The 17,940-nt window shown below is 36.6% G+C and overlaps 2 protein-coding genes across 7 annotated transcripts; both read left to right on the top strand.

The window, feature by feature from the left end:
* Positions 1-22: 22 nt before the first annotated feature.
* LOC128679107 (gastrula zinc finger protein XlCGF7.1-like) lies at positions 23-11,224 on the top strand. 5 transcript variants are annotated; one of them, XM_053761134.1, is made up of 10 exons: positions 23-189; positions 832-975; positions 2,872-2,935; positions 3,458-3,552; positions 3,938-4,027; positions 4,435-4,553; positions 4,878-5,005; positions 6,025-6,197; positions 6,289-6,348; positions 6,584-11,224. In XM_053761134.1, exons 1-10 carry the CDS (start codon positions 154-156, stop codon positions 6,650-6,652), a joined length of 978 nt encoding a protein of 325 aa, XP_053617109.1. In that variant the 5' UTR covers positions 23-153; the 3' UTR covers positions 6,653-11,224. The 5 variants fall into 5 exon arrangements, with proteins under 5 accessions (XP_053617109.1, XP_053617110.1, XP_053617108.1 ...); XM_053761135.1 differs by having other exon boundaries at positions 2,878-2,935; XM_053761133.1 differs by having other exon boundaries at positions 24-189; positions 2,860-2,935.
* A 1,150-nt stretch (positions 11,225-12,374) lies between these two features.
* Positions 12,375-17,939, top strand: LOC128679114 (farnesol dehydrogenase-like). Of its 2 annotated transcripts, none has more exons than XM_053761144.1 (7): positions 12,375-12,520; positions 13,160-13,308; positions 15,362-15,527; positions 15,678-15,819; positions 16,397-16,526; positions 16,832-16,957; positions 17,377-17,939. In XM_053761144.1, the coding sequence occupies exons 2-7, from the start codon at positions 13,177-13,179 to the stop codon at positions 17,419-17,421; spliced, it is 741 nt and encodes a 246-aa protein (XP_053617119.1). In that variant the 5' UTR covers positions 12,375-12,520; positions 13,160-13,176; the 3' UTR covers positions 17,422-17,939. The 2 variants fall into 2 exon arrangements, with proteins under 2 accessions (XP_053617119.1, XP_053617120.1); XM_053761145.2 differs by having other exon boundaries at positions 12,396-12,520; positions 13,171-13,308.
* Position 17,940: the final 1 nt, after the last annotated feature.

Below are 17,940 nucleotides of genomic sequence, written 5' to 3' on the forward strand. Positions count from 1 at the left end.
TGGTTGATAGATGCCGCTTGCCCCGCCCTGCACTCCCCTCAATCAATTGTCTTTTCCCCCCACAGATGCTGTCGTATGTAGTGAAAATTATTAAATATTTCAGGTTTTTTGGGATATAATCCTTGTATTTTAGTGAATTTGTGCACGGCGATAATGGATAAGTGTGGTATTTGCCAAAAACCAGCTAGTGTAAGTAATTTTATTCATTTTATAGGAGTCCTTTCATGTTATTACTCTTGTTTTTTTTTTGTTTTCTTTACGAGTTGGATATAAAAATAACGCTACTCGTATAAAATGCCTCATTTTATCGCTATTAGTGTACCTTACATTGTAGACGGTAGGATTACTCTAACTCTTTGTAGGATTTATGAAGCAATGCAGCTAGATCATGCTAAAAAAATATGCATCCAAATCTGCCCGCTTTTTTGTACCTACCTCTGGTTCGATGTGTTTTTTTATGTCTGGCTCAGCCGAGCGCCCTATAAAAAACAAGTGACTTGGTTTTTTTCTGCAGCGTCCACGACTTGCATGAATAGTGATCCTTGACTTTTGAGAAAAATATATATAGCTATACAAGTATATACTTGCTATAGTGCTATTTATAGTATTGTCACCATGCAATGTACCTATGTATTAAACTTATATACATACTTAGCGAGATTTGTAAACATGTGGAGCTGTCCTACAATTAATTTTTAACAACTTTTTTATAGTTTATAATAATTTTCAACTGAATAAAAACTATCAGTATCTAGTTTGATGGATAAGAAAATGAAGCAGGAGAAACAATGTTTTTATTATTATCTAACTAACTAAAAATATTTCTTTCAGCAATTATTTGAAACAGGGCGGGAGGGTGTGTATGCATGCTTCAAGTGCCAGCCCCTAGTGCCTGAAGTCACCATTGAAGACAACTCAGAGACTGCAACAGAGACAAATAAAATTGAAATTGAAATCGAATCTCTTAATGCAGAGGTTTGTCAGCTTATAATATTAGAATCTTATTTAAATCATCAGCTAAATTACCTGCTAGTGTGTTATAAGATAAAATAAATAATTTTAAAACATTATTTATTTGAAAGTTACCTATTTACTGAAAGTAAAAACAATAAATTATTTTATTTTAGCTCTCTTCTTTAAAAGTAAAGAATGTTTTAAAAATATTTTTGACCACTTATAAAACATTTTCATCAAAATACTTTTTTATGTAGTCCAGAACTAGAAAATATAAGTTTAGTATTGTGCAGTTTATTTTAAAAATCTATGTCAGTATCACATAGATTTTTAAAATAAACTAACAACAGTCCAAATAGTGCAGTGTGGCAGTAATTAAATGTACTTATACATATTGAATAATAGACAGGCAGCTTCTGCAGCTGTTATCAGGCAGCATTGAAAGTTCTATATAATTAATTCACTTTATTATGTCACTTTATTGATATTAATTGATAACATACGAGGGCTGCTATTTATGTATCCGGAATAACAAAATTAAACAAACATATATTATTACATATGGTTTTATTGTTTCTCGAAGTATTCTCCGCGATGATCTATGCACTTCTGCATACGATGAAACCAATTTTCAAAGCACTTTTTCCATTCTGATTGAGGTATGTCCAAAACGTGTGTTTTGAACGCATCAACGGCCTCTTCGCGGCTCGAAAAACGTTGACCACGTAATTTATTTTTAATGTTTGGAAATAAATAAAAATCATTGGGTGCCAGGTCGGGGCTGTACGGCGGATGACCCGTCAATTCAATCTTTTGACCCTCCAAAAAATTATTTGTTTCAGCCGACTTGTGGCAGCTAGCATTGTCGTGATGAAGTATGATTCTGCGTTGTGGGTTGTTCTTTCGTATTTTTTCAAAGACTTCTGGCAAACAAATGGTGGTGTACCATTCAGAATTAACCGTCCTACTATTCTCTAGTGGCACTGTAGCTACATGTCCGTTGATACCAAAAAAACAAGCGACCATTTGCTTTAAAGTGCTTCTCGCACGAACAACTTTTGTTGGATTCGGTTCATCTTGAAAGACCCACACCGTTGACTGCTGTTTAGTTTCAGGGTCATAAGCATAGATCCAGGTTTCGTCACCTGTGTAGATATTATAAACAGCTTTTGACGTGCCACGGTTGTATTTTTTTATCATTTTCTTACACCAGTCGACACGAGCCTGTTTTTGATCTACGCTCAAGTTGTGCGGAATCCAACGCGAACAAATTTTTTTAACAATTAAATGTTCGTGTAATATCGCGTGTATACTCGTCATACTAATGCCCAGAGACGCCTCTATCTCGCGGTATGTAACATGACGATCTTGCATTACTAATTGTCGCACAGCATCAATATTTTGTTGTACCACTACCGATTTAGGACGACCCTCCTTAATTTCATCCGTGAGCATAGACCGTCCACGTTGAAATTCCTTAAACCTATAATACACAGTGGTTTTCGATGGTGCTTCATCTCCAAAAGTTAAAATCAGTTGTTCGATGCACTGTTTTTGAGTTAATCCACGCCGAAAATCATAATAAATCATCGCGCGAAAATGTTCACGAGTTAAATCCATGGCAATGAAGACAAGCTATTTTCAAAATTGGCGCCAATTGAAAAAAACAAATGACAGGGACATAAAAAATATTTATTCTCTAGCCGAAGAGTTCTATTTTCAAATGTTGTAATTACTTTTTAAATATTCTAGAATTATTGGCCAGTTCCGGATACATAAATAGCAGCCCTCGTAAAAGTAATTTTTCAATTGGTTTCTTTATTTTAATGTGAAAGTGAGTGGGGTGTTTCATTGCAGGGGAGCAATGAGTCCCACTACTGTGGTATTTGTGACAAAACGTTCCAGAAGGCTCTTCAGTTGCAGAATCACCTCCGCAACCATCGCGCAGAGAGAAGATTTGTCTGCACTTTCTGTAGTAAAGGTTGGTTTTGCCATTCTCAACATTGCATGCTTTAATTTTTGGCCGTGGCGCAGTACACTGTTTTGTGTGTAAAAAACAATCTTTAAATTTTAAAGATTTGGTTGTGGTTTTACAACCAGTCACTTGCTTGAAGTCGAATCTTTTTTGAATTGCTGTTGCTGCATATCAGCTGTCAAGACAAGATATGGAGTGATCCTATTTTAGGGCGTCAACCACATGCCACAATAAATTAAAAACTAAACTATACAAAGTAACGAGACAAACTTTTAAAAAATCTAACTATTATAATTTAAACATCATCGCCGCATCAGATGCACGTACTCCAGCAATAGATTATCGACAAAAAGTTCGCCAAACTTCGCGGTTACTGCGTACAACATTGCTGGTTTTTGCATTCTGAAATAAAAGGCTCGCATACATATTACGCAATCGCATCGGCAATAGTCCGAGTTGGGCGGTAGGAGTCATTATAGAAGTAAACATAGTGAGGATGTGGTGTAGTTTTTGTGTCGTCTGTTTCAGCTTTCTCTCAGTCCAACAACCTGAGAGCGCACCTTCGCATACACACCAATGAGAGGCCGTTCAAGTGCACTGAATGTGGGAAAGCTTTCACCCAGGTATGTTTATAAAAAGTGACATGATTCTAATCTATGGACTTTTATTTTTTTTCTATATCTGCATTCAATTAATAGGTAGTGTGTGAGAACGAAAATAATTATCTGTTTCAAATCTTAGTTCAGTGTTTGATAGGCTTATGAATAATCTTAACTGAAGATGCGCATCGCCGTAGAAATACAGATTTAACTAAGAGCGTCGTTTCACTTATCAAATTCTTGTCCAGTAGTATAATTAAGTAGCTATTTTTCGTAATATTACGTAAGATAAAAGAGAGCAATAATATTGGGATAATCATGAAATAATACTACTCTTCTCTGTCGCTCTGTTGAAAGCAGTCTGTTTAAAAGAAGACATTTACAAATAAATAAATAACATTGTCAATAGGTGACGAATTTGAACAACCACGTGCGGCTTCACACCGGCGAGCGTCCCTTCGTGTGCCCCGAGCCTGGCTGCAATAAAGCGTATGCACAAGTAAGTTTGTTTAAACAACTTTATTGTGCTCTAAATGTTGCCCGCGGCTTCGCTCCCGTGGGAATTTTGAGATTAAATATAGCCTATAACATCTTGGATAATGTACTTTTCTAATGGTGAAAAATTTTTTTAAATCGGTTCGGTAGTTTCGGAGTTTACCCGCCTCAAACCTACAAACTCACAAACGCTTACCTCTTTATAATAATAGTATAGAAGTATAGATAACAAAACACAAAAAATAAGTCTTGTTTCTCCTCGTGTATTACTAATACGTGTTTTGTGTGAGCGAAATGGAAGATAATATCTTCCTTTTCGTCTTTCAATTCAAATTAATTCAGATTAGATTTATAAAAGATTTTTTACTTTGTCTTAATAGTATGTAATTAAATTCTTGCTGAATATTGTAGGTGACGAATCTGAATCAACACCGCAAGCGGCACCTCAACGGCCGCCCGGTGGAGAACACGTACGACTGCAACATCTGCGGGGAGCAGTTCCAGCAGCGGAACCACATGTACTCTCACAGGTGATGTAGTGTGTACACATGTTACTAGCGATGTGTTGACACCTGTACACACGCCTGGAGAACACGTGCGACCGCAACATTTGCATATAGATGTATGCTTTATTCAATCCATTCGGAATAATTGCCTTGCCCAAATGGTGTACTTTACCACTTTCACGACTTAAAGTTTGAAGTACGGAGAAGGACATAGGGTACCTTTCATCGCGGAAATTCACTCACACGGGCGAAGCCGCGGGTAAAAGCTAGTAATTTATGTATATCGACCCAAATTGAATAAAGAATTTAGAATCGAATGACAAACAAGTATAATTCCGCTTGGGACAGACGGTCGGCGCACCCGCGCGGCGGCACGCAGCCACAGCCGCACGTGTGTTCGCTGTGCGAGGCGGCGCTGCCGAGCGAGGCGGCGCTGGTGCGTCACGTCAACCGCCACGTGCGCGACAACCAGCCCAGTCAGTCCGCTTGATTACATTTCTTTATTTATTTAAGGAAAACCAACGGTAATTATTTAACAATATAAAAATGGAAATACATCAAAGATTACCATTAACAGGTCTTCGCTTGTTGTATGCTTGTTGGGATGTTGTTCGTATACTCTATGACTGCGACACTGCTCCCCTGCACGCATAATGCCTCTATCGCAATATGTTCTCTGATAATAAATTTATTTGTTAGACAAATTAAAAATCCCCCGACTTTCAATATTTAATTTCGCTACAACCGATTTTGTTCGAAAAATTAGCTATCAAAAGAAAACCTCATCTAAATCGGTTCACCCGTTGATGAGCTACAATGCCACGTATACAGATAATCAGACAGATACACTTAGCGGTCAAACTTATAACATCCTTCTTTTTGCGTCGAGGGTTAAAAATAGTGTTTCAACGCAAATTGTTTCAATATTCGCACTAGTGCTGGGGCATTGGTTTCGATATTTTTTAGAAGGGTCATTTTGCGAAGTTGAAAATATGTTGACTATTGTTGATAATATAATATAATGTTGACATGTTCACATTTAAATAAGGGTATTATTTCAATTTGTATAGATTGAATGCAATAATTTGCATGTGATTTCAAATAACGTCGAGTAATACTGACGCGCAGGTTATTTATTAACGCTTATCGTAAATGTTTCCCGTTCGGAATTGAAGTTACACAGCACGAGAAAAAGTATCACGCTGAGTGTCAATTGGTTCTTAATGATTGTGATATTGAAAGTTTTTGGAAGCGGGAACTGTTTCCTGGCGGCCTGGTGTTATGCCTGGTAAACCGCCAAAGGTGTCATGTTGGAAGTAGTATTATTATGTATGAAAAAATATCAACACCGCGATCCAGTCTTGTCAATCTAACTACTGGCGCCACTTGTCTGTCGTATTGAGTACTATCTGTTTTTGGCAGAACATGTCGCGCTGTAGATGTGTCATAGATTGAGAATCATCGCATATGAGTATAGTGTCGATGTTCGAACCAGAAACGGAGGCAGAAGCGTCGGAGGGCTCGAGTGGGGAAGGCGGCCTCAGCTGCGTGTTCTCGTCGTGCGGCGCGCGACTGGCGTCGGCGCGCGCGCACACGGAGCACCTGCTGCGCGCGCACCAGCTGCGGCTGCGGGCTGCGTGTGCGCCTCGCCGCGGACGGCCGCGCAAGGTACTGCGGCCGCTACACCCACATGACACTCGTTCAAGTTATACAACTAAATAATCTTTATTTTATGTTTATATAATTATGTTTTTTCCAGATATCTCAAAAATCAGATGCAGACGTAGACCCTCTGGCGATATCAGATACAGACTACGAGGTATGTTATATCCGAATAGCATAGAGAAAACAACAAAATTTTGCCAAATTATTATCCAAACAACAAGGAATAGGCCTTGAATGGCCCTGGGCTCCTGCCCAGGGCCATTCAAGTAGAGATGAGAGAGTATGAGTGTAGGAACACTCAACAGCTGAGGATGTCCTCAGCTGTTGGGTGTAGGAGCCGAGAACTCGGAAAAACTTATTTTAAAAACGTTTTTTTTTCTTTATTTCAGGTGAAAACAATGAAAGACCGTCAAATACAGTTCTTGCCGAAATTGAAAGTTCAAAGTCTGTTTCAATGAGTGACGGAGTGTTGACAATCTTGTTGAATCTGGATCTAACTAAATTTAAGCGGCTATTCACGTTCCTGCTTTCTGTACGTCCCGCCAAAGGCGTTCACAATGCAAGAGGAAGCATATATTAGTTGTCGCTAGATGGCGACTCATAAGCCATGTCTGAGACAAAAGGTGGTATTTCATATATCAAATTATTTGATCAATATCATTGCTATATATTTCGTAATATTACGTGAGATAAACATATAGCGATAATATTAGACAAAGACAAATGAAATACCACTGGAATATCTTATAAAGATATTTGACCGTGCGATCAAAATTGTAAAAGTAATATGACATCATTTTGAAATGTCATTTTCATGTCAAACTTAATCAACAGCAGCGGCTCAACTGAACTAGATATAAATAATATAGTAAATCGACAGACATATATCTGTGATCAAAGTACAAATTATATCCGCGCTGGGAATCTGAACCCAGGACCTTCAGATAGCGGACGGACGTGGTGACCACGTGGTAAACCTACGGTGTCGATGAATTTACGGTTAAGGGACTTACAGGAATAAGGTACGTGAATTCGTTTACGTCGAGTGCATTATGTGTACTTAACACTATATCGACTATCCATTGCTATATGTATAGAATCAATTGTACAGCTTATAATTTTGATAACAAAGCTAACGTTTATATGATAGTTGGATGGGCGATGTGCCGATATGGAAATTTTATTTTAAACGTGATCTCCAAAAGTTATTACTCGAATTGAATGCTCGTTTGGATTTGCATTTATTTTGAAGATTATTATCATGGTACTTCCGATACACGGCACTTAGTCCGGGAGAGTTTCTAGGGGGGACCTATTCGATCGAACATCACTCTGGAATCTATTTTATTAGACGTAAATTTGATAAAAACGGGATACATGTGACTGACGGCGCGTAAGTGGGTCCAACTATATATTTTTAATATTTTTCTCCATAGTAGTTTTATTTGTCTTATCATAACTTGACTTTAATTTATATGACATAATATAAAGTCACTTCTAGCCATCTAATAGGGCATATTACGCAAAGCTCAGCGCAGATGGCGCTACTGGTACAACTAAGGTACACAAACATTGCCAATGGAGGCAAAAAATCGTCAATTTTCAATATTGTTGCAGATTTACGGCCAAAAATACCTTCTACGCAATCGAGGTGTGAGTTTAAAGGAAAAAGGAAGGATTTAGTGGATAATCCTGAAAAAAATAACACTATTTTAGGTTATGTCCTGCATTATTTGGTCAACTGTGATCATAAACTGATATAAACTTGATTTTGACTGAAGATCTTACCTGTATGAAGTCCATATTTTAATAAGTCTTCACGTGTGAAGTATTCCGAGCTTCTTTTCGACTGTTTGCTGGCTCGAAAATTTTACAGCGTGAGGCGTATCCCATAGTTTTAGAAGTTTTTTTTATCTTATGGAAAACGATTTTTCCCAATATTTCGGCACCCGAATGTGCTACATTGTTGTATATTTTCACAAACGAATGCTTACATAATGAAAGCATTAATAAAGTACTCTAAAATAAACGTTTTAATCGACATAGCAAAAGGCGGCAAAGCTTTTGTGTACCTAACATACTACTGCACATTACTGCACATTTATGTATACGTTTATATTTATAAATGTGCAGTAATACTCCCTATTCATTACCAAATTTACGTCTAAAAAATAGATTCCACGGTGATGTTCGACCGAATAAGTCCCCTCTAGAGACCCTCCCGGGTAACTGGAGTTCGACAGAATAACAAGTAATATAGCGTTATAAGTGATAAAAATAAGTGCAATTTGTTGAGGTCGGCGCTTCTTTGTGTGGTTATGTTCCATTAGACGTTTTTTATTTATTTACCCTCGTGTTGTAATTAAAATATGTTTTGTCACTATAGTATGGACAATATACTAATTACATTGATAGAACGAGGCATCACATACTTTAACTTAAAGTATGTTCTTTTTTGTGTTTCTACATTTAATTAAACTAAATGTACCAAATATTTTCCAAGTTCAAATGTACAACACAAATATTTGGTAAATCTTTCGTAAAGCCACACAGCGAAGCGTCAGCCTTCAGTTTACTAAGAGTAAGGTTAGAATACTTTATCAGAAGATATAAAACATATTTGTCAAGGGCTTGATTCATAGAGCTGGCTTACGCCGAAGCATTTTCCCGATTTCTTCACAAAAAGTTGGGATTAAACTTGGATAATACTGAGCGTACACCCATTTATGTGTTCGCAATCGTTCAACGTTGTAGTAAGTTTATAAGAGTGATGATATGCAATAGATTTTATATACATTTTATTTGTACAATGAGATTAATCGATAGATTGGTACGATGCGATTTTAGTGTAAGTTCTTACCTTTTTATACTTATATTTTTTGGTTTCAAATATAATTATTGCAATAAAGAGATATATATTTGGACTCCTCAGATATCTTTCTAAGGTAAACAGATAGACGCACGAGCGATTTTATAAGGGTTCAGTTAATCCTTTTGTAGTACAGAACCCTAAAAGTACTAATGTTGGTAATGAATGGGTTCTTATGAATAATCGCATCGCACTAAATTAAACATATATGTATATGTTGAAACGGAAATGCAATATAATTTGTTTCAACGAGATTATATCTGAAGCGAGCAAAATTTTAAACGATGATACTATATATAGTATTTAGTAAAAAAGTTTAAAAAATGTAAAATAAGACTTTATGGATAGCTGAAGGAAATTTGTGATTTTTTTATATTTATGTGCATTTCTTTCGTTGAAATTTATATGTTAGATAAGTACCTATAAGCTGATACTTGTTTGTAAATAATATTGGATCGTATGTAAATTCAAAAGTCGCCTGCAAAAAATATAATTTGAATGCTTTTTCTTCAATGTTCATTTTGAACCTCGTTTCCCGCGATTTTTATGGAAAATGGTCATGCAACTTCGTTTACTAACTCTTACCCCTCGTTCACACGGGCGTAAAAACCTTACGTTTTCGCATTTTTATAGCGTTAGACATAAGTGACATTCGACTTTAAGTCAACATTTCCGGACAATGCATAGCGCTCAAAAGGCGTTAAAACGCATTGCCATGTACACAAACCCTCCAGTAAGTTTTTATGTTCTATTCCAGCGCAAACATAACGCGAGTTGATAATGCGCCCGTGGGAACGCCCTTAGGAATAAATCTCCAATGGCACAAAATTACTGGCTTATTACAATATCAAAATATGTTTTACATGTTTTTAGATATTTTTAATTTTTAGCAAGTATTTTTTATTTACATTTTGTTTATATAAATTGTATTTTTAAAACTACATATCTAACGATATCTTTACATAATACGAGCAATAATGAAAAGTATATAAGAACCACTGTAATTTTTATATGTGCAATATTAGTATGTGTTTTGTATTTGATTAAAACTGACAAAAACGGCAACAACTTTTCTAAACATTTTTTTGTAATTATTCATCTTGAATAATTGTTAAGATAAAATTAAAGATGATATTGTACTTTAAAAAAATTAAGTACAATGCCGACTGGTAAAATAAACGTTCTTTAATATGAAATAGTACATTGTCCACCGAGGCAAAAAATTAGTCGAGGGCGTTAATAACCCGAGTTGAGAATCTTACTTTCGATACGTGATACATACATAGTCGAGGGCGTTAATAACCCGAGTTGAGAATCTTACTTTCGATACGTGATACATAGTGCTTTATACGACACCTACCTACAAGGACAATGGTGGCTATAAAATACCTTCAACACTGTCAAATATCCAAAGAGCGTTATATTTTGAAGGAAATTAAACTTAATTTATGAGAAATTAAAAAAATATGATGTGAAGTGACCGGTGATGGAAGTCTGCAATCAGCCAGCAACAACTATTAGTTTTCTTTTTTTTAAGTTTTTTAAAAAGAGAAGTACGATTCAGCGCGTGTTTTGCTCTACAGTAATCGTCTACACAAAAATGTGTGTTTCAATACCCAATGTTTTTGTTTCTATGTACCGTGGAAAACATAAACATATACACAAAGTATAATCCAGCGAGGCGCGCAAGGTACTGTCCACTAAGTGTGTAAAGAAACATCAAATTTGTTTTGTGTTTTTGTTGAATGTTTTAAAAAAACATTTCGCTGGGGTAACTTACTTTCTTTTCTCGATGTACACTGTACGTACAATGTACTATGGTTTTTTAATGTGATATTTTATCAGTCATGATAATTTATCAGTCGTGTTTCACTTATTTGTTTCTCTTTGTTGTACCTAGGACACATTGTTATATTGTTGCGTCGATCATTTTCCTCCGTGGATGCCTTTGTAGCTTGCTGTTTTCTACCTGTAGTTAATGATTAGACTAAGGTGCAAATGTTCCTATGAGTGTGTCAGAGTATTCGTAAATATAATGATATATGCCGCGTGTTGTATAGTCGACCATTTCAATATTTCTAGCCTTGTTAAGTATCAGTATGTCGGAGATTTTTCTATTAACATACACTATCTTAACGAAATATACCATTTTAAAATTAAATTGTCTATTTTTTGTATGATTTTGCCCATATGGAATGATGTCTAGCTACGCCACTTTCCGCCTGGCAGAAGGGGCAAACACAGAAGTCACGGTGAACATGCCCGCCACTGCCAATGTTCTTGTCAACAGGATGTCGAAAACTGTTCGAAGCTGTGAAAAAAATAGCAGGAAAACGGATTAGGGGTAAACTCTAGAAATGAGATAGAGAAATACACTACCCGCGCTTTGGCGGATTCGGTATACATTGCTGGATTTTAATTGTGGTGTAAATAAAAGCATCATACATTCACGTCGGCGGCGTGACTCGGCGTTACACAAGAGAGATTTAGTCAGTACGATTAAGTATTCTATAACTAAGCTAAGTATACCCTTGGGATAACCACATCCGCTGTCGCTGCATTCATGAATGTTATTGGAAGAATAATACCAACTAATATTATTTATAATTAATGTGAAAGTATGTTTATTTTCCACCTCTTCATGCCTAATCTACTCAACTAATTTTGCATACAACGTAGTTTGAAGTACGGAGAAAGATATAGGGTAGGTACTTTGCATCCCGAAAAAATAACTGCTTCCGCGGGTAATTCACGCGGGCTAAAGATAGGATCTATATAATAATAAGATCTATTTGACATACATTTAACCTTCCTTTAATCATCATAATCAGTCGTGCAGAATGTATAACTATACACCAAAGCCATACCAAATACCTAGGTACGTATTGTTGTTTCTTAGTGAACGTGATCTTACGATTTTTCAAAGTATGCTTTATGACCTGACTTTTGACGTCGGATCTTTCTCGGTTGTGTGATGAACCGAAGCTCCGAGAAATTGTTAAAATTTGACTCTATACTTAGTCAATGCCGAACTTTTAAGGCTGATGGCCGGCCATAGGACCGGCCACCAGCATGAGGTCAAGTCCTTTTAGGAATGATTTGTTTCCTATCAGTTTTCAAGGATTATTCTAAGTCGCTTCGTACGAGATCTGCGGGAGCATGAGCAGTGGTCCTATTCTAGGGCGGGAAGTACACGTCGCGTGAATATTAGCAGCTGTGAAGTGGGTCGTGATATTTACACCTATATAATGGTGACCTATTCAAGTCACGTCACGCCGAAGACTGCTTGACACGCGTTTGCCCACCATCGAGCTGTTTAGAATGTGGTCTATTTGGTACACCACCGGACAAATTATATAATCTACTAACAGAATGGACATTGCTTCGTCGACCGTCGACACAGTCTACTGCAAGCGTGCGACCGAACCGGTCTCCTCGTAACCATATACATTTCTAGGTCAGTGTTTTTTACATATTACTATATTATTTCTTCGATGTTTATTTATATATGTATATTTAAAATATAGTACCGTTAAGTTAATATCCGCCATACCTAATACAATTGTGACGAACATTGGGGCTAACTCAGCATGTTTTTCATTTATTTTTTTTCAATTAAAACTTAAATTTTGATGACAACATGGAAAGAATATGTAATGGAAAGTATACTTTTAGGTAATGAGATAATCATGTTTGTTTTGGATCAATAAATAAGCGTAAGGCAATATCCAAAAGTGAGAGTCGTTATTTCCCTTTCGTTGCTTATATTATAAGGTCAGCGAGTGTGCTGAAGAAAGTTATAAAGAACTTGTTTCTCTGATTTAATTCTAAAAATTAGAAACATATTTAAGTCATTACATATTTGACCGAAAACGTAACATTGTAAATATTTTTTTTCAGTAAATATTTACATAATTTAAATTTAATAATATATCTATTAGTAGGTACAAACGAACATATTTGCAAAAAAAGTAGTAAGTATATCTGTTGGTATCTGACATGACTTACGACTACCGCCATCTAGTAGTAAGGAGTCTCATATAAATATATGTATACACTATGTTTAAAAACCGTAATATGTTGATGAGTGTTTTAGCAAGTTATCAGAGAGCAATGGAGCGCTGGTCCGGCAAGACTGCGGTGGTGACGGGTGCCAGCGCCGGCATCGGAGCCGCTATTTGTGTGGCGCTCGCCAATGCTGGAATGACGGTCGTTGGCTTGGCTAGGAGACCACATTTGGTTGACGTGAGTACCTCATGAGGTTTTACTTTATTATCTTAAGACCACGACGACATTCTAAATCATACGTGAATAGCATATACATATATATTGGAATCTTCAAGATCCGCTCCATTAATCAATCGGCTAATCTTTCAATTAGGCCTATTAATGGCAGTTAAGATGATTAGCATACTGCATTCAGTATGTGTGATATATATAGACACGTAGGAAATATAGGTATAGGCAGTGGAATAGACAATTGAACATAGGTACTACGTGGGTACTACTCAGGACGATTTTGTTGTATGTTAGGCAAAAAAAAATGTTACTTTTTCTCTCATTTTCCCCGGTTACATTCGGAGTTAGCCAAAAAGCCAGGGGACCTTTGGGACTGCTATTGTTGGCTAGTGTCCCTTAGTCACCAATAAAAAGAAAAAGTTTATCAAAGACCAGATTCGCCCGCGTGAATTTACCACGGGAACATTTATTTTTCCGGGATGAAATATATGTACCCTATGTCCTTCTCCATACTTCGAACTACATGTACCTATGCAAAAATTTTAAGAAGATTGGTTTGAGTAGATAAAGCGTGAAGAGGTAACAAACAAATAATCTTACTGTTGATAGATGTCACATCCCTATATGTTAGAAGTCACATGGAATAATTTCTGAATCATTTAACCCAATCTTTTTACATACCTCACTTCCAATCACATTACATACAGCTCCAGTATCCACTTTTATAGGAACTATTTCATTTCTAATCATAAAGTTTTGGGTGATTTCTCCTCCAACATAACCAATAAAAAAGTCATAATTCTCTGATTCCTCTTCTTTACATTCTTCCACTATGTTTACCTGCTTCTTCAATGTTTTTGCTCGGCACATTTTACTATAATGATTTTTTTTATTACACTTAAAACACACTTTATCAAACGCAGGGCATTCATTTAAATTATGTGATCCTCCACAGTTCCTAATTTTTTTTATGGCTTTCTTTGGTACTCTATTTCTAACATACATGATTTCTTCTTCCTTTTCATCCTAATATTTTCTTCCACATATTTTCTGGATGCTTCTGCACTTAGCAAACATTTCATGACATATTCTATGGATAATTTAGTATCATCTTCAGCCATTAGTTTTGTTTTCCAATGATTGTATTTGGCGTCCAACTCCGAAATAATCTTTCCTGCAGTCAGACTTTCCCGTAGTTCTTCCTAATCACAATTATTGCCCAAGTTAATAACCTTCTGGAAATAATCCTCTACTCTCATACCGTTTTGCACAGCTAAAAAGAATTCGTTTCTCATAATAGTTATATTCTTTTTCGGAGAGAAATATTTTTCAAATTTATTTAGTATGAAACCCAGTGTTTCAGTCCCGGACACGTGGAAGGTATTGTAGATTTCTATACCTTTATATAAATAGGATATTATTTTTTCTTTTTTCGCTTGCTGTATCTAGAGCATTACCGCACAAATATATTTTCAATCTCTGATTGAAGTTTTTAAACTTTTCGTCTAAATTACCTGAATACTCCATTGGTGGAAGCAGTGGTAAGAACACACCATGTTTGGTTGTGTTGCTTCGGACCCCTCCTTTGTTCCCATTGTAATAAATACACTTTTTGTTCGATTGGTACAGTTATCTTTATTTGCTTTGGTCTTCTAGTACATATTTAATTATTAATTATATTGTTCTGCCGATGCCATCTTCTAATAATGATTGACTATATCACATAGGGATGTGACTTCAACATAGGAATGTGATATCTATCAACATCGCCCTTTATAAATCTTGATAGATAATTACACATAGCTAGGAATCTTTCTAAATCCTTTCTACATTTTGGATTTTCCATATTCATTATTGCCTGAACTTTATTCGGATCTGGGGATTCACCATTATGTTGATTATCAACTTGTATTTGTGAAATGGACAAGGCATACATAATGGCAAACCACTCAATTAAAAGTGCCAAGAAAGTCGTTGTGTGTGTTTCATTTCATGTACGGCCGTCAACCAGGTATACGACTATGGAGAAAAATTAATAAAGTCTTTGTTTTTTTAACAGAATTTGAAAAGCGAGGTGACTGGTACGGGCAGCGTGCACTCGAAACAATGTGACGTGTCAAAGTTGGAGGACATATCCGTTGCCTTCCAGTGGATCGAGGACACCTTCGGTGGGGTCGACGTGCTGGTCAACAACGCGGGCGTCTTCCACCAGGGACAGTTCACTGGTATGTAATCTGTTACATACCTGTGAACTGCCTCCCCTTCCTTCTTCCACTAATACCTGTCGAGGGCAGCCTGTCGCCCGCCACCCCCGCAGGAACCCATCAATATCGTCCTGCAAGTATATATCGTGTTAATTAATCTAAATCTTCCAGATTTGGGTGACTGTGAGCTAAGTGACGAACAAATAATATCGACAATCGATACGAACCTCAAAGGAGTGGTATTCTGCACGCGACGAGCTCTTGCGTCGATGAAGAAGAGAAACTTTGACGGACACATAGTTAATATCAACAGGTAAACCTTTGAACATTTCAGAAAATAGGACTTGTTGAAAATTTACAAGAGTACGGTATAATGCAAATATTTAAGGGGGCAGGATCCGATATATAGATAATAGTGTTAAATTGTTAACCAGTGAGTTTCTTTCGGTGATTGTTCATTAGGAATTACTTTCCTCATAGCCTATACATAGTGATGACAAAAATTTAGGTCTAAAATTGTCTGTGAAACCTAAAAAAGATCTTAACTATCCTAATCTTAACTCCTAATTTTAATATAATAAATGCGAAAGTAAGTTTGTTTGTTACCTATCTCTTCATGTTTTATCTACTAAGTACAAACAATATTCTCGAAATTTTGCATATATGTAGTTGAGAGTACGGAGAAGAACATACCTAGGGTACCATATTCATGCCGGAAAAAATAAAGTTTTCAAACAAAGTAGTTTTCTTTGTGTTAGTATCCCATAACATAGTCTCGAACATACTCGTGAAAGAAGGACAAACAAACACAGAAACACACTTTCACATTTGTAATATTAGTATGGATGGATATTTTCAGTTTTACTTATTTAGATGGTTCCTTGTTACAGCATCGCGGGTCTGTACGTGCCGTTCTCGTCGCTGTTTAACATCTACCCGGCCTCCAAGCACGCGGCCTGCGCCTTCACCGCCTCACTCCTCAACGAGCTCGCCGATTACAAAAACAAAATCAAAGTCACGGTTAGTTTTTCATTGTTAAAATTCAGCAATGTTAAGACAAGTTATCGAAAAAAAAAACAACAAAATTAAAGAAATAATTTTTTACCGTACATTCGCTCAGCCATTTTGGCATATGCTTTATCTTATTATTTAGATATTTATGTTGAAATTTAGATATTTAAAGTTTAATATTTTTAGGAGTTTAATATTATTGTTCTAATTTAAAAAAAAAATGTTGATATCAAATTGCGCACACAATATTTTTTTACAGAAACAGAGAAATGTTCACACTTTTTTTTTCTGTAACATTCTAACTATATTTTCAGAGCATATGTCCAGGCCTTGTGGACACAGCCATGGCCTCAGAAGCCGCGAAGATCTTCCCGACTCTCCGCGCGAGTGACGTCGCGGACGCCGTGCTCTATGTCGTCTCTACACCCCCTAGCGTCAATGTTAGTGAGACTTACCTTATTGTCTGTTTCTTTTAAAACATAACCACGGGCTCCGGACCTTATGTCGTATCTATCTATACCCTGGCCTCAATATATAAGGCTCTACAGCTACATTATATAGCATCATATAGCTCTCTCTCTCCTTTTCGTTTCCCCTGTCGGCCTTTCCCCTCTGGAGGAGAGACTTATAATGGTTTTATTTATATGTATTTGTAATGAAGGTACTCCCTTATTAAGGCATGGGTTTTAGCCTAAATCTTCTCGTGGGATCGGTTTTGATGAAATTATCTTCAAAAATAACTTGACGGCATGTCCGAGAAGATTGTGGATGGACTAGACATAGGTTTTGACGTTGTTTATCTAGTTTGCTTTGACTGTTTTGCACGTGTGGTTTAAATGGGAATTAATTTAATTTTCAGATCAACGAAATCAGTATCTCCCCAGTATCGGAAAAGAGGCTGTAAAATCTACATAGGTTGCGTAACACAAATATCAAAACTACACTGTAAAAGAAGAACGATAAGTATAGATAATTGAATGAAAAAACCATAATTTAAAGTACCATAACCGTTCATGTACATAAAAGTGACTTGACGCGGTCGTGAATTCAAAAATAGGCTCATCAAATAGGATTCTCCAAAAACTTCCTACATTACGAAAAGTACTTGGTCAGGGACGGAAAGGAAATATTAAAAAGAACAAAATAAGGATAAATAAAGCTTTATTATGGCACAATAGACTAAGAAGCGAGCGATCGTCAAGGCGTGGTGATGGCAGTCGATGACGAGGACGAGGCGAGTCCAAGGACGCTTGTTCCAAACTGGAGGACAGCTCGCAGGATGTCCATCTTCAGGGTCCAGAGAGGCGATGACGGAGACTCCGTCGGTGAAGATGATGATGACGACTGCCCCCCCTGGAAATTGGCGCAAGACTGTTAATATTATATCAGTTTAATTTGCAATAATAAAAACATAAATCACTTG

The sequence above is a fragment of the Plodia interpunctella genome, chromosome 21 (genome assembly GCF_027563975.2).
Source record: "Plodia interpunctella isolate USDA-ARS_2022_Savannah chromosome 21, ilPloInte3.2, whole genome shotgun sequence".
Lineage (NCBI taxonomy): Eukaryota > Metazoa > Arthropoda > Insecta > Lepidoptera > Pyralidae > Plodia > Plodia interpunctella.